Here is a 24,825-nt window from a genome sequence, read left to right as displayed (position 1 = left end):
TACTCCTGCTCCACCCAGGCCAGGGGCCGATGAACTCCTCTGCACAGGCATGGTCCAGGCCAGGTCTCTCCTCTGCAAGTGCCTCCCGGGGCCTGCTGACTGCACTGGGAATGTCTGGATCTAGGGGTGAAAGTAACTTAAAGGACTTACCGGTACGCCAGAGTCCTCAGCAGGGGGTGTGGCCTCAACCGGAAGAGGTGGGGCCTTTAAATACCCAGGCCCTTTAAATCAAAATTTAAAGGCCCCGGGGCTCCAGCTGTGGCTGGGAGCCCTGGTCCTTTATATCACCCCCGGAGCTACCAGCTGCAGAGGCAGTTTATCCCAAAGTGTTTTGGCTGCAGAGGTTTTAAAGAAAACATTGCACTGAATTTTTGTTTTATCCTGGGAAAAGTGTGTTTCTTCACATTTCTCATCATCAAAACTTAGTTTTGGCTTAATCTTTCCCCAAAATTTCCCCTTTGCACAGATAAGCAATAGCTCAATAAGCAAAAATTTTGGAAAATTCTGAGCAACTGAAAAGCCAAGGGTTAGAATGGAAACCTTTCGGCATCCTTAACTGTAGGTGTCCCTGCTCTGACTATTATCAATTTGCCTCCCAGTCGGGCCTAAAGGTTCCAGTTGGGACTCTGTCTAACTGGACAGTCTGGGAAGGCCAGGTTAGTGGAATGTGAGTATCCCTGGACCTTACCTGTTACCAGTGTGGAGAACTGTGACAGTGAAGGAAATGTTCCTGTGTATGTTAAGGGTAATGACCTGCCTATGAAGGGAGCTACCCCAATCTCCAAGCAATGGTCCCTGAACAGCCATGTGTGCTGGGACAAAGGAAAGGCTATCCCAAGCCCTTTGTCTGTTAAAGGGGACTGTTTCTCCAGTTCTTTTCTGTTTGTAGAGCAGACAGAACAAGTCTTTGAAGTCTGTAAAAAGCCAGTAGCTGTGCCCAGTAGGGGCAAAAAGGAATTGTTTCCATGGACTCTTAATGGGCCATTGTTAATAATAAACAGTCTCTCTTCTGAGGAAAGTGTGTTGGTGCCTAGTGGCCAAAATGTTTCAAATGAAAATCAATCCACAGAATTTGCTTTGAAAAAATCCATGTTGGGGAGCTTTGAGGAGATTTCAGGTGGAATAAAAATTGTTTGGGAGTTTAAACAGCCCTATAAGCTTAACCAGCTTGTCGGGGAGACAATGGTGTTGGGACAGGACTGTCTCCATCTTGATTCTTTGAGTAAACAGTCTGCATCTCTGGTTCAGAGGGAAGACTGCACAGCTGAATCTGCAGAGCAGTAGGACAGTTGTGCAGTGAATCTCTTGACACTATAGGGATGGCAGGTAAACTCTGAACTCTAGATATTTTGGATATGACTTACAGTCTCTTAGTGGACTTGACATCTGATTCCCTGTAGAAGCAGAGGCTGGTAATGGAAGGAGAAAAGAACCTTGAGTCTAACATGCTAGTGAAAATGGATGGTCTCTCTTTAAGACTGTGCACCTGACCGCCCCTTCCCTCCTCCGCCTGCATCTTCTGTCATCACTTGCACCTGTGCAAAGGAAACAAAGCAGAATTGCTGTATTTTACACACATTTTGCACAGTATAATTGACTGCACAAGGTGCAGCAGAATAATGGCCTGTGTTTCTGGCTTTCATAGATTTTAAGGCCTGGCAGGGATCAGTATGAACATCTACACTGACCTTCTACATAACACAGGACACAGAATCTCGCTTAGTAATTCCTGCATCAAGCCCAGAACTTCTTTGAGCTAAATCACATTAGAAGCAAGAAGATGATCAAGGACAGGGTAGGCCTGTTATTCAATGGGGCGGGGGTTGGGGGTGGGTGGGAGGGAACAGTAACAAAAAAAGTGTGGAATTGGCAGAAGTGCTAAATGACTTTTTTGTTTCAGTTTTCACCAAAAAGGTTAGTAGTGATTGGACGTCTCACAAAGTGAATGCCCGTGAAAATGAGGAAGGATCTGAGACTAAAATAGGGAAAGAACAAGTTAAAAATTACTTAGATAAGTTAGATGTCTTCAAGTCACCAGGGTCTCATGAAATACATCCTAGAATACTCAAGGACCTGACTGGGGAGGTATCTGAGCCATTGGCAATTATCTTCAAAAAGTCATGGAAGAGGGGAGGGATTCCAGAGGTCTGGAAAAGGGCAAATCTAGTGCCCATCTATAAAAAGGGAAATAAGGACAACTCATGGAATTACAGGCCAGTCAGCTTAACTTCAGTTCCCAGAAAGATAATGAAGCAAATAATTAAGCAATCAATTTGCAAATACCTAGAAGATAATAAGGTGATAAGTAACAGTCAGCATGGATTTGCCAAGAACAAATCATGTCAAACCAACCTAATAGCTTTCTTTGACAGGTTAGCAAGACTTGTTAATAGGGGAGAAGCAGTAGATGTGGTATATCTGGACTTAGTAAGGCTTTTGATATTGTCTCACATGACCTTCTCATAAACAAACTAGGGAAATACAACCTAGATGAAGGTACTAGAAGGCGGGTGCATAACTGATTGGAAAACCGTTCCAAGAGAGTATCAGAGGGGTAGCCGTGTTAGTCTGGATCTGTAAAAGCAGCAAAGAGTCCTGTTGCACCTGATAGACTAACAGACGTATTGGAGCATGATTTTTTGTGGGTGAATACCCACTTTGTCGGATGCAAGATTCCCAGAGAGTAGTTATTATTAGTGGTTCATAGTCAAGGTGCAAGACCATATCGAGTGGGGTCCCACAGGGATCAGTTCTGTTCAATATTTTCAACAATGATTTAAATAATGGCATAGAGAGTACACTTATACAGTTTGCAGATGAAACCAAGCTCGGAGGGGTTGCACGTGCTTTGGAGAACAGGATCAAAATTCAAACTGATGTGGACAAACTGGAGAAATAGGATGAAATTCAGCATGGACATATGGAAGAAACAATCAGTTGCACACATACAAAATGGGAAATGACTGCCTAGGAAGGAGCACTGCAGAAAGAGATCTGGGGGTCATAGTGGATTACAGACTAAACGTGAGTCAACAGTGTAACACTGTTGCAAAAAAAAAAAAAGCGCAAATATTCCGGAACGCATTAGCAGGAGTGTTGTAAGCAAGACACGAGAAGTCATTCTTCTGCTCTACTCCGAGCTGATTAGGCCTCAACTGGAGCATTGTGTCCAGTTCTGGGTGCCACATTTCAGGAAAGATGTGGACAAATTGGAGAATGTCCAGAGAAGAGCAACAAAAAATGATGAAAGGTCTAGAAAACATGACCTATGAGGGAAGATTGAAAATATTGGGTTTGTTTAGTTTGGACAAGAGAAGACTGAGGGGGGACACATAACAGTTTTCAAGTACATAAAAGGTTGTTACAAGGAGGAGGGAGAAAAATTGTTCTCCTTAACCTCTAAGGATAGAACAAGAAGCAATGGGCTTAAATTGCAGCAAGGGCGGTTTAGGTTGGATATTAGGAAAAAGTTCCTAACTGTCAGGGTGGTTAAGCACTGGGATAAGTTGCCTAGGGAGGTTGTGGAATCTCCATCACTGGAGATTTTTAAGAGCAGGTTGGACAAGCACCTGCCAGGGCTGGTCTGGTTATTACTTAGTCCTTCCTTGAGGGCAGAGCACTGGAGTAGGTGACCTATTCTATTGAAGTCCCTTCCAGCCCTACGCTTCGATGATTCTATACCATTCAATACAGATGTACTTAGCCCTGCCATGAGAGCAGGGGACTGGACTAGGTCCTTTCCAGTCCTACAAGTCTATATTCTATGTTGATTAAGAAACAGCACCATACAAAATCAGAATATCAGAGGCCTTAGAGAAGTCTAAGGGTTAGTCTACACTAGACGTTGCTGCACCAGTGTAGCGTGTGTGGTGAAGATGCTCTATGCCGACGTGAGAGCGCTCTCCCATTGGCACAATAAATACACCTCCATGAGAGGCAGCAGCTGTGTCTGTGCGAGAAGCTCTTCCCCTGACATAGCGCTGTCCACACCGGTGCTTAAGTCGGTGTAACTTGCATCGCTCCAGGGGGTGGCTTAGTCACCTCGAGCAACATAAGTTATACCAATATAAGTGGTAGTGTGTACAAGCCCTAAGTGTATCATGTCGACAGTTACCTTCATCAACCAAATTCATCATCAAAAAATATATCAGGTTTGTTTGTCTGGGATTAAAGTCAGACTAACCAGCTGATAGTTTTCCAGGTCACCCGTTTACCCTTTTAAAATACTGGCACAACATTAGCTTTTGTTCCTGTTCCTGGAACATCTCCATTGTGCCAAGAGTTATTAAAAACGAAATGGTTCAGCAAGCTCCTTGGGCAATTCGTTTATATGCTTTTGGGTGCAAGTTATCCAGTCCTGCAGAATAAAAAAAGTTTACCTGTAACATTGCTAGTTTACATCCTGCCTAGTTACTGATGGAATAGAAGGTATTTCATCAGCTCTGTAAGACAGAAATACATCATCCTGCTATTTCTTCTGTAGAGTGTTGTGCTGGTTCGCAGCACTGCTTAATAATAAATAATAATAATATTGGGGGCAGGCAGTGTGGTCTAGTGCACAGGCTGGGGCAGCGCTTGCAGAGGCTATAACCACCCCAAAGTTTGCCTTAGCCCTGTTGTAGCAGCTGCCACTCTCCAGCTGCCCAGCTCTGAAGGCAGAATGGAGAGAGCAGAGGCTGCTGGGAGGGCTCCCAGCTCTGCCAGCAGCGGAGAAATACACCTGGGCAGAGGACTGGGGTGCCCGAGAACAGCCCCGATCCCTGTCCCCACATGCCAGGGCGCAGCACCCAGGGCAGGTGGTAGATCCAGGGCTCCCCACAGCAGCCCAGACTGACCCACTCCAGCCCAGGCTCCTGGGCCCCACCCCTGTGGTTGCTGCTCCCTGAGGGATCTGCCAGCCCTGGAGCCAGGTTCCCCTGCCAGGGCAGCTCTTACTGGCTGTCAGCAGCCAACACCTTCACTGCCCAGTCCCGGCCTACGACTTGGCCATGGAGAGGGGCTACAAAGAGGGGTGGGGCCTTGTGGCAATGGGGGGCTCAGCCCCCCAATTTTCTGTCTGGCCCATCTCAGCCCCTCCTACTGGGAAGAGACTGGTGGGGCCCCTGTGCCTAGGGAATAAGGAAACTCCCGCTCTACAGCATCTCTTGTTCTTCTCCCACTCATAGCCAGTGAGCTCCTCAGGGCAGGGACTGGCTCTGACAGTACGTACCGGGCCTGACACAACGGGGCTGGACTAGTGGCTGAGGACTGGAGGTGCAATGGGAATAAGTATAAATAACAACAACGATGATCATTGTCTTTTCCTTCCATCTCGTACTTTCCTCACATTTTCTTGTCTATTCTACTTCCCCTTCCTTAGGGCCCTACATCTTTCTATCCCTCTCCCCTGCTTTGCACACAGTCACTTTCTCTCTCCCATCCTCTCTTTTCCACTCCCAGCTCTCTCTTTCCCTCAGTCTTCTCCCCATCCATCTTCCTTTTGTCTCCTGTCTCCCATCTCTGTCGCCCTTCTTTGACCCCCATCCCCAAGTCTTTGGTTGGCCCATTGCTGTTGAGATTTGCTTCCCTGGAGCAAACACTCCACCTTGGGGCCTGCAGGCCCAATTCCCTGCATCTGGGCTCCTCTCTAGACCCCTAGGAGTCACCCAGTGCTCTCTGGCTGGCACTTAGGGAGAGGCCCCATGGAGCCCGTACGGCAGGCTGGAGCCAGTGGGGCAGGCCGGCTAACAGTGCCAGCAGGGCCTGTGCAAACTGCCCAGTCTGAGCCCTCCCCACTCACCGCTCTGAACTTCATACCGTGACCTGCAGCAGGGAGTTCCTGCTCATGCACTTGGCTTCCTTGTAGAGAAATGGAAACATTCTGCAGTGGATCATTTGCAAACAATTTGGTTTGATTTAATTCTTCCTCCTGTTGCAAGAATTTCATATAGTGACGCTGAACTTTGTGTTTCAGGAGCCGCAGAAAATACTGCTGCTGTCATTGTGGTGAATCAGAGACCCCCTTCTATCCGTGCAATGGAAGGGTCAGAGTTCACCATCGAGTGTACATTCTACGCAAGCAATAATTCATTCAAGTGGTTTGCTGAATGGAATAAAACCAGAAACAATGTAACAGCCAAGGTGAACAATGGAACAGATCGAATCATATTATCAACAGATAGAGAAAAGAGGTCTCTTTCCCTCACTGTGAAGAAAGCCGACGTCACTGATTCTGGAACCTACGTATGTGGGGTTGGGAGCAAAAATGGGACATCTCCTGGGACTGGAACCCAAGTGACCATCGATGGTAAATACAGGCCGGAGCTGGACCCAGGATCACGGCTGCCCAGCGCTGCATGGGGCTGAGAGTACTGGGGCTTGTGACTCTGCACTGGGAACAAGGAGGGAGGCTGTAGCTAGTTCAGTGGGGAGGGGGTCGGGTCGCTCTGTGGGGCTTTGCAGAGAGCGGCAGAAGAGGCACTGGAGGGGTTTGCTGGGGAGAGTTCACTGGCGCAGAAGACAACCAGGAGCACCCAAGACTCACCACTGGCCCGTGGGGCCTTGGCTCGTATGCAACCCTGTTTTACCCTCTCCTATATTTCCCCTTGTTGTATTTCTCCTCCCATCCCTCTGTAAATAAATCTCTCCCTTGTTATATCCATTGTACTTTTCCTGTGGGTGGGTGTGTTCACTCTGGGGGGTTTGGAACAGGTGCCCCTGGGGTGAAAGGGATTTCTCCTGCTGCGTTCCTGTGCGTGCTGTCTCTTGGCCAGAGCTGCCTGCAGAGCAGACTCCATCTTGGCCATGAGGGCGCTAAAGTTACGGTTGTTTGATGATATCCCGTATGGGAAAGAATTTACACTCTAAACAGACAAGAGAGACAAAAGGGGGGTGATCGGGCAGACATCCTAACAGTAGATTGGGAAGTGAGACATAGAGAGATTAAAGGACTAAATCCACACAGGGCTTTAGGCCCTTAAATCCAACATCTGGGTGCCATGGAGATCCTCAAAACCCCTGTTCAGCTGCCGTCTAGCTCTGGATCTGCTGAAGTTTCCAGCAGTAAAACCAGTGCTAAAGACTTGCTGACACTCTCTCGCTACGCTGTAAGCACAGTCCTGCACAGAACAATGGTTGCACCTGATCCTCACTCCCCTGCCATTGCCAGCGGAAGTGCATCACTTCTCAGAACTGCCCATTCCACGTCCTTCAGTGAATCCCATTTTTCTGTAATGAAGAATTGGCCACCCTCTCTCTTGCCCTGTGTTAGGCTGGTGGAGGGAAATAGGTCTCAAGAAGGTTTTGAAGGTAAGGAATTTGGCAGGCGTGTCTGGCGAACACAGGGTTCAGATAGGAAGTCACATTGCTGGAGGGGGTTTGTCTAAACCGAAGCTTCTGGGGTTACCTGCTCACTAAACAGAGCAGAAAAGTCTTGACATTCACAATACAGCTCGATATGGGGCCAAATGAAAGAACATCAGATTAAACTCTTAACAAGCAGGGGAAACTAAATGGCAGGACTGGAGAGATTCATTTTGTACATGTGCCCTTGTCTGGTGGCACATGGAACTGTTTCTCAATGAAGGTGCCATCATCTGTGTTTGTCTTTCTGCAGAAATTACGGACCTGATGGTGAATCAAACCCCAACCAGTGTCAGTGATTTGGAAGGCTCAGAACTCACCATGAATTGTACATTCAAGACAGTCAATAACCACAGCCCCATGTATTTGCGATGGTATAACTATGGGACCGAGGGACTAAAGCAAGAGCTGGTGAAGGAGAGTGAAGTGATCACAACCCTGCATTTGGACAATGGGTTTGCCTCTCTCACTTTGAAGAATGTGAATTCATCTAATACAGGAACCTACGTGTGTGAGGTGGGGATCACAGCAAGGAACCTCTCTGGGAATGGAACAGGAACCCAAGTGACCATCGAGAGTAAGTGCTGGAATTTCCTACCTGATCTTCTTGGGGAAATGGGGGCGAGCAAGTGAGAACAAGAACACATATCTCCTGGAAGGTGTTGAGTGTCTTCAGTTCCACCTTTAGTGGGAGCTGAGGGTGCTCCACGCCTGCCCAGAAGCGCTAAACTCCTTGCAAGATAGAGCCGTTTAGGATGGTATTAAAGGGGAACAATGTTTCCATTTTAGATTCTTTACAGCCAAATGTTTCACATGACCTCAAATTAGTCTCTAAACATTTGCTTGCCCATGTTGCACGCAAACCCATTGGTACGTTCAATGCTTGCCTGCATGCCTGGAATCTGGAATTTGTGAGAGATAACAGAGTAGTTAGACATGAATTCACGTCTGATTTGTGGATGGGTAAAACCTGGGGCTGCTTCTTATGTCAGATTCGGTTCACTTAAGGAGTCAACTTCTCCAGACTGACCATTTGAGGTTGGGGGTGGCTTGCTGGTCTTGCCAGGCATCATAAAGCTATGAACAGAACTAATTGAAAGCATCTCTTTAACTTCTTCACTTTAACGCCTTCCTCTGCAGCATGGGGCACGGGTCACTTGCTGGAGGACTCTCTGCAGCTTGAGGTCTTCAAACCGCAATTTGGGGACTTCAATAACTCAGACATAGGCTAGGGGTTTATAACAGAAGTGGATGGGTGAGGTTCTGTGGCCTGCGTTGTGCAGGAGGTCAGACTAGATGATCATAATGGTCCCTTCTGACCTTAAAGTCTATGAGTCTATAAATGGCCAGGCTGGGAAAAGAACACAAAATACTGGAGGGGGAGACATTTCTTTTAATACATCTCAGTCACCAGCCATTGCCACTGAAATTCTCCTGCATCAAGGTGCAATCATCTGTTTCTCTCCTGCAGAACTTCCCAAGCTGATGGTGAATCAGACCCCAGCCAATATCCATGAATCAGAAGGGTCAGTTCTCACCATGGAGTGTAGATTCACGGAATTGAAAAACCACAGGACCTTGTATGTGAAATGGTATAAACATAATGGAACTGGAGCAACGAAAAAGGAGCTGATGAGCGAAAGAGGCGGGGGCTCAGCAGCCCTGGATTTGGAAAAGGGTTTTGCTTCGTTCACTCTGAAGAACGTGAATGTAACCGATACAGGAACCTACGTGTGTGAGGTGGGGAGCACAGCTAGGAACTGGTCTGCGTCTGGAGCCGGAACCCAAGTGACCATCACTCGTAAGTTACCAGTATTTTCCTATCTGATCTTCATGGTGCGAGAGACAGTGATTGGCAGCCTAAAGGACAGAGAATGAATGACTGTTGCTGGCCAAAGCGGGTCTGAATTCTCAAGTGTGTACAGTATAGAACCCATAAAACATGGGCTCCAGCCTGTGAGCAACTGAAGGTAACATAGTTCACAGTACCTCAGTGATTTAGGGGCCTCCAATTTTCAGAGGGGACTTAGGCACTCAGGGCCAGATTTCTAAAGGCGTTTAGGCATCAAAATTTGTAATTGGGATTTTCAAAAGCATCTCAGCACCTAACTGCCATTGAAATCAGTCACTTTTGCTAACAGGACTTAGGCTCCTAAGTCACATAGGCACTTTTGAAAATTTCCCCCAAATGCCCCTGGAGAGGGGTGTTCAGAACCTCGCAGGACTTGGCCTGTCATAAGAACGTTAAGGAGGGTGATGAACCTAACTCAGCACCACACCACAACTGCACTGGATGGGATAAGAAGCAGCCCCCAATGTCCATCTGCACCTGGAGCTAAACCGATGTTATGGCTAAAGAGTTGCTTCATATTCTGTGAGAACATGTTCATCCATCATAGAACACATCCCTGTATGGGAAGTACGTAGAAAAGCTGGAGATGATCCACAGGTGAGCGACAAAGATGATCGAAGGGATGGAACGCAGCCATATGAGCAATGGCTGAGTATGTGTAGTTTGGAAAAGAGAAGATTAAGGTGGGGGACACGATGGTGCTCTTCAAATCCTTGAAAGGCTGCCATAAAGAAGATGGAGAAAAGTGGCTCTCTCTTGCCCCAGAGGGCAGCACAAGAGGCTGGGTTCAAACTGCAGCACAGCGGATTTAGATTAAATCTCAGGAAAAACTTCCGAACTGTGAGAATGGAACAGACACCTGGGGAGGGGTTGTGGAAGCTCCTTCACTGGAGGGTTTCAAAAGGAGGCTGAAGAGCATCTGTCTTGGATGGTTTAGCAGTTCTCAAACTGTGGGACAGGACCCCAAAGTGGGTCACAACCCCATTTTAATGGGGTCGCCAGGGCTGGCTTAGACCTGCTGGGGCCTGGGGCTAAAGCCGAAGCCCGAGTCCCACCGCCTGGGGCCAAAACCTGAGGGCTTCAGCCCTGGGCAGCAGGGCTCAGGTTATGGACCCTCTGCCTGGGGCTGAAGCCCTTGGGTTTGGCTTCCCCTGACACCTGGGCCAGTGGGGCTCGGACAGGCTCAGGCTTCAGTCCCTCCTCCTGGGGTCGTGTAGTAATTTGTGTTGTCAGAAGGGGGTCACAGTGCAATGAAGTTTGAGCCCCCCTGGTTTAGACACAACAAATCCTGTATCTTGGCAGGGGGAGACCAGCTGACCCTTGTGGTCTCGTCTAACCCTGTGGCTCTAGGATTCTGTGCCTAGGGGGATCTGCAATATGCGGGCACGGCAATACGTACAGAGAGGTTCTGCTGTAACTCCCGACGGCCGTCCACCGAGCTGGTTCCAGCTCTACAGGGTCATTCCCATCTGCCAAGTAAAGAGGAAAAGCACATTTGAAAACCCCACGATAGACCCAACGTTTCTAATGCCGATTGCTGCGTCTGAGCTCATCGTTCTCCCTGCCGGCAACAGGGTGAGCACGTGCTGCTGGGAAAGCGGAGCGGTGATGCATATTGCGTGTGTTGTTCTGATGATTTTTGGTGCAAGTGGCAGATTTGCAATTGACAGCCTGCGACTGAGAACAGGGGAGTGTAACATGAGCAGCTCTCAAGCACCAACTTGTGGCCAGAGGCCACTTTTCAGCACCTTGCCCGTTTCCCCCTCTTCAGGGCCCTTTAACAACTCACTCAGTTTAAAGGTCGTTCAAACCATCACCTCCTGCAGTCCAGTAAATCCAGTCCCCAGGGGCATCTTGGTCCTCCAGGCCCCAGTGCAGCATCTCGCTCCTGATAATCCAAAACAACACAGACTCTTTCAAAAACAGAACACAAACTCACCCAGTCTTCATCCCAGTTTCAGCTGGGCACAGCCCTACCTCCCCGAGGGTCTGTCTTCCTGCTTCCCAGCACCTCCTACCTGGTGTTTGTCCCCCTCCACAGGCCTTTCCCACTGGGCTTGGCCAGGGTCTCTCCCAGGCCACCCTGTCTAGAGAAATTTCCTTACTTTCTCCAGCTCCTTCAGCTTCTCCCCTGCTGGCTCAGAACCCTGCAGGACCCGTCTCACTCGCTGCAGTGTCCACACACATGGTCACAATTTCCCGGGCTTGCTCCCTTCTCAGCAGCTTCCTGCTTCTTTTGTACTGGAAGTGGGTGATTCCTCTCCGGTGGGACTTATCCTGTAATCGGGGTTGGCTCAGCCCAGGCTCTCCAGCCCATGGGGCAGGCATCCTGTTGCAGACGGGTATAGCAGAGGCAGTGCAGAAAGGCAGTATATGATAGTGGTTAGAGCAGGAGACTACAAATTAGGTTTTCGTTTTATTTCTCACTGTCACAGACGGCCTGTATGACCTGAGGCAAGTCATTTAGTCTCCCTGTGCCTCCATCTGTAAAATGGAGATAATATTTCCTCTCCCACCTTCTCTGTCCTGTCTATTTAGACTTTAAACTCCTTGGGGCAGGGACTGGCTCTCTACGTGTATGTACAGCACCTAGCACAAGATCAGGGTGTGCCTGGTGAATGCTATGATGCCCAGCATGCCAGTATTCACCCGTGATAGTTCTGAGTCACAGCTGGCAAAATGCCAGCATGGGGCAGGTTTAATGCATGAACAGAAACGAGATGATTTGTTTGTACATACGAATTTGAGTTTGTTTCCAGACACATCGGTCTGAGGACAATTTGTCTGTAACTCTAAAACAAGAGAAATGGAGTTGGGTTCTCAATGCGCAGTTCCTTTGTCTCCTCTGTTCTACTGGAGCAGCTGACAGAGTTCGCAAACCTCAGAGATCCAAGGACCCGAATCCCATCCCGCACTCCAGGCTCAGTAACTGTCCTCCAGCATCTTTCCAATGTCAGCCAGTTTTGATTTCCTCATTGCCATTCGCCCCCTTGTGCTCTAACGCTCCTCAGTGACTATAGTGAGCTCGAGTTTACCTCTCACTGACATCTAAGTGCCTAACACAGGAATCCACAAATTTCTCTGAGTGTCCCCATAACCATAGATAACACCATTAACATTATGGTAGGTTTTTCTCCTTTTGAGAGCACGTGAGATGCGAGCTCAGGAGTGATGGACAAAGCTCGAAAGATTTGGCATATTCCTTCACACTCTGGATGCTCATCTGAGTATTATCCAAACTGATCTGAACTTTTATGAGGTTGCCTTCAGTCTCTGCAGCTTATAGTTCCCCCTCACTGCCCTCCCACCCTGCAGGCCCTAGAGCCTGGACCACAGCTTGAGCTGAGAAGTCTACACAGCAATGAAACCAGCCCCCAGCCACAGCCCCGAGGGCCTGAGTTGGCTGGCATGGGCCAGCTGCGGGTTTTTCTTTGCCGTGTCAACATACCCTTAGTCCTCTTCCTTCTTCCCTTTCTGCAAGTCCACTCAGCTCCCTTGGCTAATCTCTTGGGATGGGTTTGGTGACAGCCCCCCCCCTTTCTAAACCTCTCCTCCCATCTGGATCCTCACACACACACCTGTCTTTTCCCTCTCTTTCCTCCACATCCCTCCTTTCCCTGCCCTGCCCATGTTCTCATGCTCTGACGGGCTTTGCCATATCAGTTTGCCATGGGGCACATTGCACACCTCTAACTCCAGAGAAACCCCAAGTCAGCAGCTGATCCCAAGGGACCAGCAGAGACTGTCAGACTGAATGATGAATTTTGTTGGGTAGCAGGAAAAGTGGGAAGGGCTTCTCGGGAAGAACAGGCCTTAGATCAAGTGTGAAGGTTTCTTGTCTGAACTGATCCAATCCTCCCAAAGGTTCAGGGTAAGCAACTAGAACCAGTTTAGGTCAGGTCTGTTCAGTGCTATGAAGGAGAGACATCATCAAAAGCCTCATCCCAGCAGATGGCTGGTAGAATTCTACAGCACATACAGAGCCTGCTATGGCACTTTGCCTCATCTTCTGTGGGGTCCTGCCTACGGCTCTGTATCAAAAGGCTTCATACGAAGAGATGTTTGAAGATGATGTTTAGGAAGCTGTAATGTTCCTGCTTTTAGTCAATGGCCAGAATTGTTTCTGGGAAACACAGAAACCAGAGAGCATCAGTTAACTGCTTAACACCCACAGGGGATATTTTAATGGCCAAGCTTTACAAAGGGGCCTGAAATGCTGGGGGGTGGGGGGTGGGAACAAAACAACCTTCTTTAAATACTTCAGCTGATTGACATATTTCTGCAGCAAGGTGAAGTCTCTTGTGTTTCTCTCTTTCTGCAGCTGTTGACCTGCTGGTGACTCAGAGCCCTGCCTTTGTCAATGAAGAGGAAGGGAAACAGCTGACCATAGAATGTAGATTCAGGGCCCTGGAGAAACCCAGCGCCAAGTACTCTGTTAAATGGTATAAAAACGGGACTGATGGACACGAGCAGGAGCTGAAAAACAGAACAGGCTCAGTCATGACAATTCTAGATTTTTCAGCGGGCCTGGCTTCTCTGAACTTGACTAAAGCCAGCATGAGTGATTCTGGGTTCTACAGATGTGACTTTGGTAAAAATGGCCGTGGGAATGGAACGAGAGTGACGATCCATGGTAAACAGCAGCATTATCTTCTCTGATCTGCATTGTCAGGATAATACACTGTGGTCGCCACTGACTCACACTTCCCACATGGTAACTGAAACCCCACAGCTACTTCCTAGTCTAGGACAGGGAGACGCAGTGTTATCTCAGAAATAGGTTGTGTGCAAATTATGGAGTGTTGTTGTAGCTGTGTGGGTCCCTGGATATTAGAGAGACAAGGTGGGTGAGTGTGTGTACCAGGCCCCACAAAAGGAGTGGTGAAGGTGGGACCAGAGGAGTAAGTAACTTCAGCCCTGAGATACGCGTGAAGAGGAAGGGACTACCTGGGAAGGAGCCCACGGAACAGCAGCAGTTGTCAACAGAATTATTGTTTTGTGGAGGAGGTGAAGGTTCTAGTCAGTGCTGAAATCTGGTGCCAGTTCCAAGCATCGGGAAGTAGTGCGGCATCTCAACACTGCTGTGTGCTGACTGGGGTAAATGCTGATTTTGTAATGGCGACCACTGGCAAGGAGCTTTAGACAATTTGTACATTCAGAATCCCCCTGTTATTCTATTGTTATGTTAAGAAATATAAACCTTATAGGGGTTCTGGTTTCCTTCCTCCCCTACTGAGCCAGTCCCTGCCCAGTAACAAATCCATCCCCCTCGCCTAGGTATAGAGTCACAGTTATCCTTTTGGATTGGCAGGTGCAGGGTTAATGAAGCCATTTCCCCTTGGGATGAGGGGAATTGGGAGAGTTTTTGTGAGTCTAGGATGGAACCCATAGATGGGGTCAGTTAGGGGAACATTGCTCTCGGTAAGGGCTCTGGCCAGGTCTCTAGTGTCTTGCTCTGCTAGGGATTCCCTACTCCTGCGGCAGTCAGCGGGCTGGCTGGCCTCATGGGAAGGTTCCCCTAGGCAGAGGGCTGAGCCCAGCCCGATGACCCCACAGGTCCCAGCAGCTGGCATAGGAAGAGGAACCTGCTGGCAAAAAGGGAGGCCAAGGAAACTGCCTGTGACACAGAAGGGGATGGAATATTAAGGTGCGGGGGAGAAACAGTTTTTCATCTTTAAGCTGTCTCTGCCGTCCGTTTATTTATCTATCAGTCTCTGTCCCTCCTTTAGAGGCAAATCTGTCCCTCTCGATCCCTGCATCCCACACTGACAGGTTTTTCTTGATTTCAGATAAAAGGAGAAATGCCTCCCACGTTCTTTTCATCATCCGGATGCTTCTCGGGGCCCTTGTTATAATCTTGGCTGTGATTATTATTACAGAGTGCGTGATCTCAGAAAAGAGGGGTGAGTGAAATGTCTGCAATGCAGTCACTGTGCAGAGTCAGCCACAGAGCTTGAGTTACACACGAGGTCCTTCTGCCTTTTCCTTCTGGGCAACTTCCCCGTCCCAGTGCGTTGAAATTGAGAAGCTGTTTCAGACCCGGCTGGGACTGTTTTCTTGGCCTGTCCGTTCTAGTTTGTGTCGAACATTAAATCCGGGCATCTCAGAATTAGAAGCACAGAGTTTCGGTTCCTGAAGGCCTTTACCTCTCAGGTCTTCCTTTCACAGCACCGATGATCATTTCCTATCGCTGTGTCTGTCCAACGTGCCCTGTTTATTTCTGGCTGGCATGCACGGAGCTAGTGCAGCACTTGGACAAGTGTGATGCACGTACTGCAGGAGTATTCTTTAGGTTCTAACTTACTGAGTCTGATTTTTCCCCACAGCTGCTGTCAGTCGGACAATATGAGGATCAGCTGTTACAGCGTACACCTGGAGATGGAGCTCTCAGACACCTGGTACCCAGGCGTTCCCCCCAACACCGTGTTGAGCATCCTGCCTGCTAGATTCTGCACCTGCAAATAAACCTTGATCTGAATGGAAGGGAGGGGAGGGGATGCTGGATAATTGGAAAGGGAGTTCACGGGTGTTCATATTAAAAAGACTCCTCCCTGACACCCCTCTTTGAGGCAGCAGAACCCGGTGATCGCTGATGGCTTAGGCAGTCTCAGTGGCATCTGAGCCATAGGAAAACAGGAGATGAACATTTCTGTCACCTAAAGATTCCGCATTGTGCTACCTAGCAATCACTTTAGAGGTTCATGGAACCCTTGAAGTGAAGATGCTCAGAAGACGAGCCAAAAACTCTTCCCTATAATTGGTTCAGCTGCTTGTCAGTCAAAGAGGAAATGGAAACATCTGCTGGGAATTGCTGTTCCGTGGGTTCAGACGGCCCCCTTGCTGAAGTCAACCAGCGCACAGTTAACCACACGCTTAAGCGTTTGCAGGATTGAAGCCTCTATAAGGACCATGTTTTTATAACTGGTTTTGTTAATTGTTTTACACATGCTGCTCTAGTAGTTAGATTGTCTTATACCCGAGGCTAAGGCTATGCACTTCCAAAGTGTTTTAATACAATTCTGATAACTCTGGCTATTCTTGATGTCCCTATAAATACACAGTCCTTTTTTGAATCTTTCTGTGCTCTTGCTCGCACTGATTTCTTGTGGCAGTGAGTTCCACTGTTTAATCACACATTATGTTATAGTATTTCCTTTTATCAGTTTGAATTTCCCAAATTCTAATTGAGTTGAATCTCTCCTTGTTCTTTTGTTGCATGACAGAGAGAACAGAACTTTCCAATCTACCTTCTCTAGACCAGTTAGTATTTTACATGTCCTCTCCTGTTCAAATCACCTTTCTCAGGTAAACAATCCCAGTCTTCTCCATTTCTCTTCTTAGTACAATTTTTCAATGACCTTGATCTCCCTCATCGCTGTTCTCTGAACCCCACAATATTCTTTTTCAGAGCAGGTGATCCAGACTGAAATTGATATTCCAGATGAGGCTGCAGCATGGATGTATATAGGAGCATTATAATTTTTTTCTATTATTCACCATCCCATTCTTTCGGCATCCTAACCAGAAAGATTTCTGCTACTTCAGTGTTTGAGGATGGAGCTTGGTTGTTCTCAATGGTGGCAGATCACAGAACAAGGAGCAATGGTCTCAAGTTGTAGTGGGGAAGGTCTAGGTTGGATATTAAGAAACACTATTTCACTAGGAGGGCGGTGAAGCACTGGAATGGGTGTTAGGGAGGTGGAGGAATCTCCTTCCTTAGAGGTTTTTAAGACCCAGCTCGACAAAGCCCTGGCTGGGATGATTTAGTTGGGGTTGGTCCTGCTTTGAGCAGGGGGTGGGACTAGATGACCTCCTGAGGTCCCTTCCAACCCTAATATTCTAGGATTCTAAGTGGCTTCACAGATGCCAGGTCCCATGGCACAAGGATTGTATTAACTTGTGCTCTGTACAAATATTGGGCCAGATCCTGCTCCCATTAATCTCAACTCCTCCCCCACCCAGACAAAAAATTTCTCCAAGGTTACCACGGCTATGACCAGGTCCCTGTGTATCCCCTGCTTCTATAATCACAGACTCCAGCCCCTGCCCTTGCCTTGCTGCAGAACTGTGCTCCAGCCTCTAAGTTTCCACTAAAAAGCATCTCCCCATTCCCCCCTTCATCCTGAATTCAGGAAAACATGACTGAAGCAGCTGAGGGATTTCCAACCTGCTACCCCTGAGCACTGCAGCATCCAGGGACCCTGTCACAGCGTTTAGATGCATCAGGCCATGGGGTAACAAGGGTCCTGGCTTAGCCCAAGGCTGCTGATCACTTCAGAATGTAACCAGTTATTTTCCTCCCTTCCCAAGTTTGACCCCTTGCATTCCGGGGCACTGCTCATCTACCCACGGGGGTGCGGCACAGTGCTTGTTCAACAGAGCAAACGCTTTCCTTTACGGGTCAGTCAGCAAAACTCAGTCTGTCTGAGGGGGACCAGCTTTGTCTGGCACCTGTAATTTATCGCCTGGATGCGGCAGCAGGCAGCTCACTTCAGAGGATCTGTGATCATAACTGCAGATTTCATAGTGCTGCGGCCAGCTCCTTCTGGAGAGTGCAGGCAGCACGTCAGCACTGGGTACAGAGAGGCCAAACCCAGAACCAGCACATCCAGCCCCACCCCCATGAGCTTTGGGTGGGCAGATAAAATAGGACGAAGAGCCCAGCCAATGCTGAGTTTACAAAACAGACACTAAACTGATGAGACTTTCGAAAACCTAAACTAGGGCTGTGCATCATTTTGATCTTCTATAGCATTAAAATCTCCCCCCCCCCACACACACTGTATCTGTGAGCAGTGTGCTTCATCTTTACCCACACGCCCTGGGACACAAGTTGCATGGGGGCTACTCGTAACGTGGGGGGAGAGAATCCAGGCCCTGCGCAGGGATGGCCTGATCCCATGAATCTTTGGGAAGTCTGGGTTCATGCAGGATCCCACCAAGAAGAAAAGAAGCTTCAGAAGTTGAGCAGCAAAAGTTTTTGCTCTGCCCTGTGATTTGGGTTCAACTATTCACAGTTTTCAGAGCCCTGCCGAGAGAAACTGGAAGTGGGCGCAGGATGCTGTAAAAGGCAACAGGAAACCAAGCTGCAGAAGACAGAATCAGCCTGTGGAAATCCCCAAAGAGAAGAATTAGCAAGACACAGCCCTGCTGGGGGAGTGCGGAGAGAGCGGGGCTCAGCCTGGGGTTACTTTACTCCTGAGAACAACCAACAATGTCTGCACAGTCACAGTTTGGGCAGCCCAGCAAGCAGGTGCTTGGGGCGGCCAAGGGGAAGGGGCGGCACGTCGGGCTCTTCGGCAGCGGGTCCCTCGGTCCCTCTCAGAGGGAAGGACCTGCCGCCAAATTGCCGCCGAAGAAGAAAGCGGCGCAGCTGAGCTGCCCAAGTGCCACCGATTGTGATCGCGGCTTCCCCCGCCACTTGGGGCAGCAAAAAGCCCTGCTCCTTTCAGAGGACGTTAATAGGTGTAATTGCTACACTTATAAGGTACCATGCAGCACTGCCTGTGTGTGAGACCCTATACCCCATGTTCACCACTTTTATAGGGTTCTGATATATTTTGTACAAAGTGTGCCATGTGAGGGATCAGTTGAAAACTCAAATCTGCTGAGCATAATTGTCCTGTTAAAATGTGTGTGTCGGTATTGGCTACGGCATTGTACAACTTGTGCTACATGTTTGTTACTGAAACATGTTGTCAGTCTGGGGAACGCCCACAGACTAGCTCCCAGTGTCAACAGAGGAGTGACCACAGCTGTTAGAAAACGATGAGCTATTGAAGCAACCATTTGCCGGCAGCGGGGACTGTAAACAAAAGATTTGCAGATCATCCCTCATGTAGAAAGACAGTGTGAACAAAAGATTTACAGTTCACCTGGAAGATGCTTCAAATCTCCCATAAACCACAGGCTGATTGTCTCCTCCCCTTGCTAGGGTGCAGGTCATCCTCACAGAAAGGAGGCGGGTATAAAATAAGAGGCAATGGCTTCCCCACATCCTGGCCTCCCCATCTCAACACATGGTGGCAAGAGTGTGTGAAAGACAAAGAACCATCACTGAAGTGTGTGTGGTGAGGGAGGGGGGAGGAAGGGGTCTTGGCTGGAAAGCTTCCCAGTCAGTACAGCCTGCGGAAAGTTTTGGGGAGAGAGACCTTTGTGCTTTCAAATCTTATTCAGCTTGGAAATGTTTAGGAGTTAGGACACAACCACAATCTTTTCTAACCAGTGCTGACTTTTATGCCCCTCTCACTTAAAATCTCTCTGGTTAATAAGCTTGTTTCATTGTTTTTCTAAGCCAATTTGCTTTTGGCTGGAGTGTTCGGGGGATCTCTACGCACGTTAAAGGCTGGGGCATGTTCATCACCCCTTGGTAGAATGACGGACTTTTAATGAGTTGACACCCTTCGCGGGTGTTGGGGCCCTGAGCAGTACACGATGCACAGCTCTGGGGTGCAAGGCTGGGACTGAGGGATATGTGGGTGGCGCCCTGTGTCTATTCATGACTAGCTGGGTGTAGCATTCGTGGATTCAGCTGGGCCTCACGTTGGATGCTGGTGGCTGAGCGTGAACAGAGCCTGGAGGGGTTCACTGTTCACTAGCAAAGCGCTGTCAAAGGTCTCCCGGCTAGTGAGCGACGGGGACACCGCTTGTGCCCTAGGGGGTGTCACACTAGGGGAGTCTATTTCTTCTTACATAAAAACACTCCAGGGAAAAACCCATTAAAAACAAGGAAAGAACCAACACACGTGGTAATGAGCTTCCCAGCGATCCCCCACCCCTAACATGGGCTCTGGCCCCACCCCAGGGATCTCCTTGTTCATCACAGTTTCAGGTCTGGATACGCCCCCGTCCTTCCAACCCTTCCCCCGGGGCTGGGGCCCTCTGTGGATCCGGGGTCCTGCCCATGGGCTGGAAGAAGGCCCTGAGCCAGTTTAAAACCAGGCTATTTCTCCAAAACCCCTTTGTCTATTAGCCCCTGGAGAATCCAGTTTGAAGTAGTATCTGTGCACGTCTCCGAGGGGGGAGAGTCCAAAGGGCTGATGACAGAGGGATACATTAACATCCCCTGTCCCTACGGCAGAAGGTACCTGCAATGCCCCGTAACACACAGAGGGAGAGGGGAGAGTGTGAGGGAGATTGTTACAGAAACAATATTTTGTCTGCAAGTTTCTAGCACATACCCAGGCTCTCTGAGCCACTCGGGTTCCTGCTCTGGGTCCTGCACAGGGACTGGGTCACTTTTTCAAAACCCAGAGAGTGTTTCAGTCTGAATGATCCATTTTAGTGTGAGGAAACCAGCAACGAACAAAGGTAAAGCATCCCAGAGGGAATCACAACGTGTGACTCAGTAACTACAGGCATTTGAACTAACGCCCAGGGAAGGCAGCGGCAGAGAGATCAAGGGGGCCACTGCTTTTCTTTTAAGGTGCAAAGGACGGATGACAGCCTTGCAGGTACGTACACCTCAGGCTGCAAGTGAAACTAACTAAAACCATTGTTTGAGTTCATCCTGCAGCCAGCTGGGACAGGATGCAGCTCACGGGAGCTAGTGCTGGTCCTCCCCCTGAATGGGAAGGAGCTCACACACGATGAAGTGAGAGGCCCAGCCCCTAGAGTCATGGGATTACATGCGAATCTCTGCTTTTGTTTACAAAAAATGGTTTCTAGCCCTCATGGTTGCAGAGGAAAGCTTGAAAATGTGACCACCACCCGCAAAGGGTCAAAAACATGAAGACAAATCTCATGATATTAGGGAGGTGGATTCAAGATTTTTTTTTTAAAACCAAGAGTTGGCAATAGTGTGCATCCCTGTGATGCTCAGATTTCAACTTCTGCTTCTAAAATGGACAGCTCACCTCCCCCCGCCCACACACACCACCTTTGGAATGGGTCTGGTACTTTCCCTCCCTCCCAAGGAAGCCTGTTCACCCTTTCCTCTCCTTGCTGTCTCAGGTCAGGATTCAGACATTACAGACCTCATGTTTAATCAGCACCTAGCCAAAGTCAGGGATTCGGAAGGGTCAGATCTCACCAGGGAGTGGAGATTCAGGACCCTGGAAAACCCAAACCCCAGAGACATGGAATGGCACAAACATAATGGAACTGGAGGAAAAGGAGCTGATGAGTGAAAGGGGCTTAGGTCACAACTGCTCAGTATGTGGAAGAGGGTTTCACATCTCTGAAGAAAGCAAACAACTGACACAGGAACCTACCCCCAGCAAGGAACCTGTCTGGGACAGGAACTGGAACCTAAGGGACCATCACTGGTCAATGCCAGCAATTTGCTACCTGCCCAGGGTTGTAAGCACCAGTTAATAAGAGACTTAGAGGGCGAGTCCACTGAGCACCATGTCAGAGCTCAGCCTCTGCACCTGTCTAGTCTCCCTGAGCTGCCTCTGAGAACGGGAGAAGAGCTAAGATGCTAAGAGCTGCTGGCTGCAGTTCAACCGTTACAGGCTGACACCTGTCACAAGTGCTAGAATCAGAATCTGTTACCGTTCTGAGTGTGTTTTATTGTTGTTTTCCTTGAGAGTTGAAATTGAGTTATTTTTATTTTTTCCTCCTTTTATCCACCCCTTCCTTTGTCGAGTCTTCCCTCTTCCTTTCTGGAGTTTCTTCATGCAACAGTCATCAGGTTTTCCAGTGACTCATGGCTTTTCAGCAAGAAGGATTTTGGTAATGATATAAATATGCCCCATGCATCAACCTCAGTGTCCAATAGCAGGGAGAGATAGCTCAGTGGTTTGAGTATTAGCCTGCTAAACCCAGGGTTGTGAGTTCAATCCTTGAGGAGGCCACTTAGGGATCTGGGACAAAAACTGGTCCTGCTAGTAAAGGCAGGGGGCTGGACTCAATGACCTTCCAAGGTCCCTTCCAGTTCTAGGAGATTGGTATATCTCTAATTATAATAAAATATTTCCATAAATTGGTCATAAGGAACATGAGGGCACATCCTGAAGTGGTGTTCTGCTAACTTCTATCTTCTTTCCTGATTATGTTTTATGGAATTATATTTCTGAGGGAGATAATCTGAGACCATGGAGAGATCTGTCTGTCTCTCCCTTCCCTTCAGTTCTAGCTCTCATTAACCTCCCCTCTACAACATGGCTAAACAACTATTTCATCTTCACTTCCTATTGACACGTCTCTACTTCTCACAGACATTGTCCTTACACCATCAGACTAAACCCAAACCACCCCGTGAAGTACAAATTGTTGTGGTGGAATTAGTTTGCAGCGCTGACTCTTTGCTCACTGGCAAACTCTATAAGCCCAACCTTCAGGCCAGCAGGGTTGGGGCTTGATGCTGAGTGGAGGGCAAGACTGTCTCCATGGGAGAGTTGCTCCTGTGCTGGGGATCAAGGTGAACAACAGATCAGGGAGTTCAAGGCAACTCAAGTTACAGGGGTGGGGCGGGAGGGTCACTCACAAACAAGGCTGCAGAGGCCCTAACACTACTGCAGAACAGAAGGGGAGATGGTTCAGGTCTTGGTTTTACAAACTCATCTGCTGGGAAAACCAAGGCCAAACCTGGGGTGGTTTGGATATGGGGGTTGTAGCAGAAAGAGCCTGAAACACAGAGCCTGGTACCAGATGAGGCCTGAACCAAACATCAGCCAGAGTCAGGCCCTGCTTACAATGCCACTGTCCAGTACATGAACTTGGTAAAGATGGGGCAGGTGTTGCTAAAACAGAGACATTCCTAATAAATACTAGGCACCAGCTAGTCACTAAACCCAGTCCAGAAGGGTAGTACGAGAATACCCTGCTACAGAGTTAAAGAATAAATACACTCCCCAAAGACGGTACAGGGACACACTGACCCCTCCTATGGTTCAAACCAACACGTCCAGGCTGTAGGGTGGTAACTAAGCACGTGAGAGGGGTGATACACAACTTGTTTGTATCAGGGTATAAAAGAGGGGTCACAGAAGGTACATCTGGCCAAGGGGGCAGTGGAAAGTCCCACTGCTGACTGAGCTGGTCCATTCTCATAGGTATACGTGTCCTAGTGTCCATACAGAGTCTATGCAGAGCTAGTACAAGTGCTTTGTCAACAACAAACCTGGCCAAGCACCTTTGACACCGAATGAGTCTGTTGTCTTTTGGGCAGTTTGACTGAGGTCTGCTGGGCCAGCTACCTGGCCAGAGCCAGGACAACATATGGGCCCACACAGCCAATAACAGGTGCCCTTTTATCAGAGCCCCCAGGGATCATGGAAGGGTGGAGTGATGGTTCTGGTATCTGCCCATCTCCAGCTAACACTGAAATCCCTGCCTGGATTCCCCTGTACAGGAGTCACTGGCTGTCAGTCCCTGGGTGGGTCTGCAGCAATCAGCCTAGACCACAAGATGGAGGACAGCCCGGTGCCATGAAATGCAGCCAACAGGGTTAGTCCTGAGAGAGGCTGGGCACCTGCAGCTAGGGTGACCAGACAGCAAGTGAGAAAAATCAGGACAGGGTGTGTGGGGGAAATAGGAGCCTATATAAGAAAAAGACCCAGAAATCAGGACTTTCCCTATAAAAATCAGGACATCTGGTCACCCCAACCTGCAGCTCTCACTGGTTTCAGAGGGAGATGCAGGAACTCAGCACTGCTCAGAACTAGCCCATTGTGATGGAAGTGGAACATTCCACCGTAGGCGTGGTGACCTAGACAGAGAGATGGAGACAGGTGAGTAGGGTGACCAGACAGCAAGTGTGAAGAATCAGACACGGGGAGGAGGGGGTGGTAAATAGGAGCCTATATAAGAAAAAGACCCAAAAATCAGAATTGTCCTGATTTTATAGGGATATCGGGTCACCCTGTAGGTGAGGGCTGCGTAAGGGAAAGGAGCCGTTCATGACCCTGGAATTCACTGTCACAAACAGAGCCCCAGCTGGTGACTCCAGATCTGGAGTGTAATTTGACTCATTTGAGAGTTTAGAGTCAGCCAGAGCCTTCCCCCTACAGCTCCCCTGGGGGGGAGGGGCATGAGACAGGTCACTTTGCCCAAATGACAAGTTGGTGATGACCCGCGACTCTGTTGTGATGCAGTGATTGTTGGGTCAGTCCCCAGGGGCTGCAGCATTTCACACCAGGCTGTCGCCCAGAGCACATGGCTGCTGCCTGTGGGTCTGAGTACAGGGACCAGGGTGATGAAGCAGGGCCTTTGGGACCAACCTGCTTCCATTGCTAAAGGGAACGTGAGACACAGAAGGATGAAGGAAAATATTCTTGTAAGGAGGAAGGAAACAAGTCAGGGAGGGAGGGATGAAGTATTGATAAGGGAGGAGAGGGTGTGTGTGTGTGGGGGGAAAACCCAAAGAAGTTAATGAGAAACACCAGGGAACTAAGGGGAATGGGAGGAGAGAGGAAAAAAGAGAGGAGTGGGCAAAGAGGCTAGAAGAGAAGAGAAGAGAAAGGAGAAGCACAGAAGTGGATGGGGGTAAGAACCCAGACGGTTTCTTTAGCATCAGGTAGAATCCCAATTGCCTTTGTCAGGATATGCTCAAAGCAGCCAGTTGTAACTACTAGGGGTTAACAATGCAGGTATTTGTACAATTCAAAAAGGAAAGGTTACAACTGGCCATAGCTGAGAGCTGGCATCAGCTTGGTTCTTACCTTTCAGGTCCAACTGCAACATGATCT

At 48.7% G+C, this 24,825-nt stretch overlaps 1 protein-coding gene across 1 annotated transcript; it reads left to right on the top strand.

Moving 5' to 3' along the window:
• Window positions 1-1,319: 1,319 nt before the first annotated feature.
• On the top strand, window positions 1,320-16,628 carry LOC123349519 (polymeric immunoglobulin receptor-like). The gene is made up of 7 exons (XM_044987671.1): window positions 1,320-1,326; window positions 5,954-6,286; window positions 7,595-7,918; window positions 8,813-9,142; window positions 13,515-13,826; window positions 14,983-15,096; window positions 15,520-16,628. The coding sequence occupies exons 1-7, from the start codon at window positions 1,320-1,322 to the stop codon at window positions 15,540-15,542; spliced, it is 1,443 nt and encodes a 480-aa protein (XP_044843606.1). The 3' UTR covers window positions 15,543-16,628.
• Window positions 16,629-24,825: the final 8,197 nt, after the last annotated feature.

Source organism: Mauremys mutica, chromosome 14 (genome assembly GCF_020497125.1).
Source record: "Mauremys mutica isolate MM-2020 ecotype Southern chromosome 14, ASM2049712v1, whole genome shotgun sequence".
NCBI lineage: Eukaryota > Metazoa > Chordata > Testudines > Geoemydidae > Mauremys > Mauremys mutica.
Note: the sequence above shows the minus strand (reverse complement) of the source record. Positions and strands in the feature narration are given on the sequence as shown.

Coding starts and splice junctions, on each gene's coding strand:
- LOC123349519 (XM_044987671.1), top strand. Junction 7,919..8,812: donor AACCCAAGTGACCATCGAGA/GTAAGTGCTGGA, acceptor TCTCTCCTGCAG/AACTTCCCAAGCTGATGGTG. Junction 9,143..13,514: donor AACCCAAGTGACCATCACTC/GTAAGTTACCAG, acceptor CTCTTTCTGCAG/CTGTTGACCTGCTGGTGACT.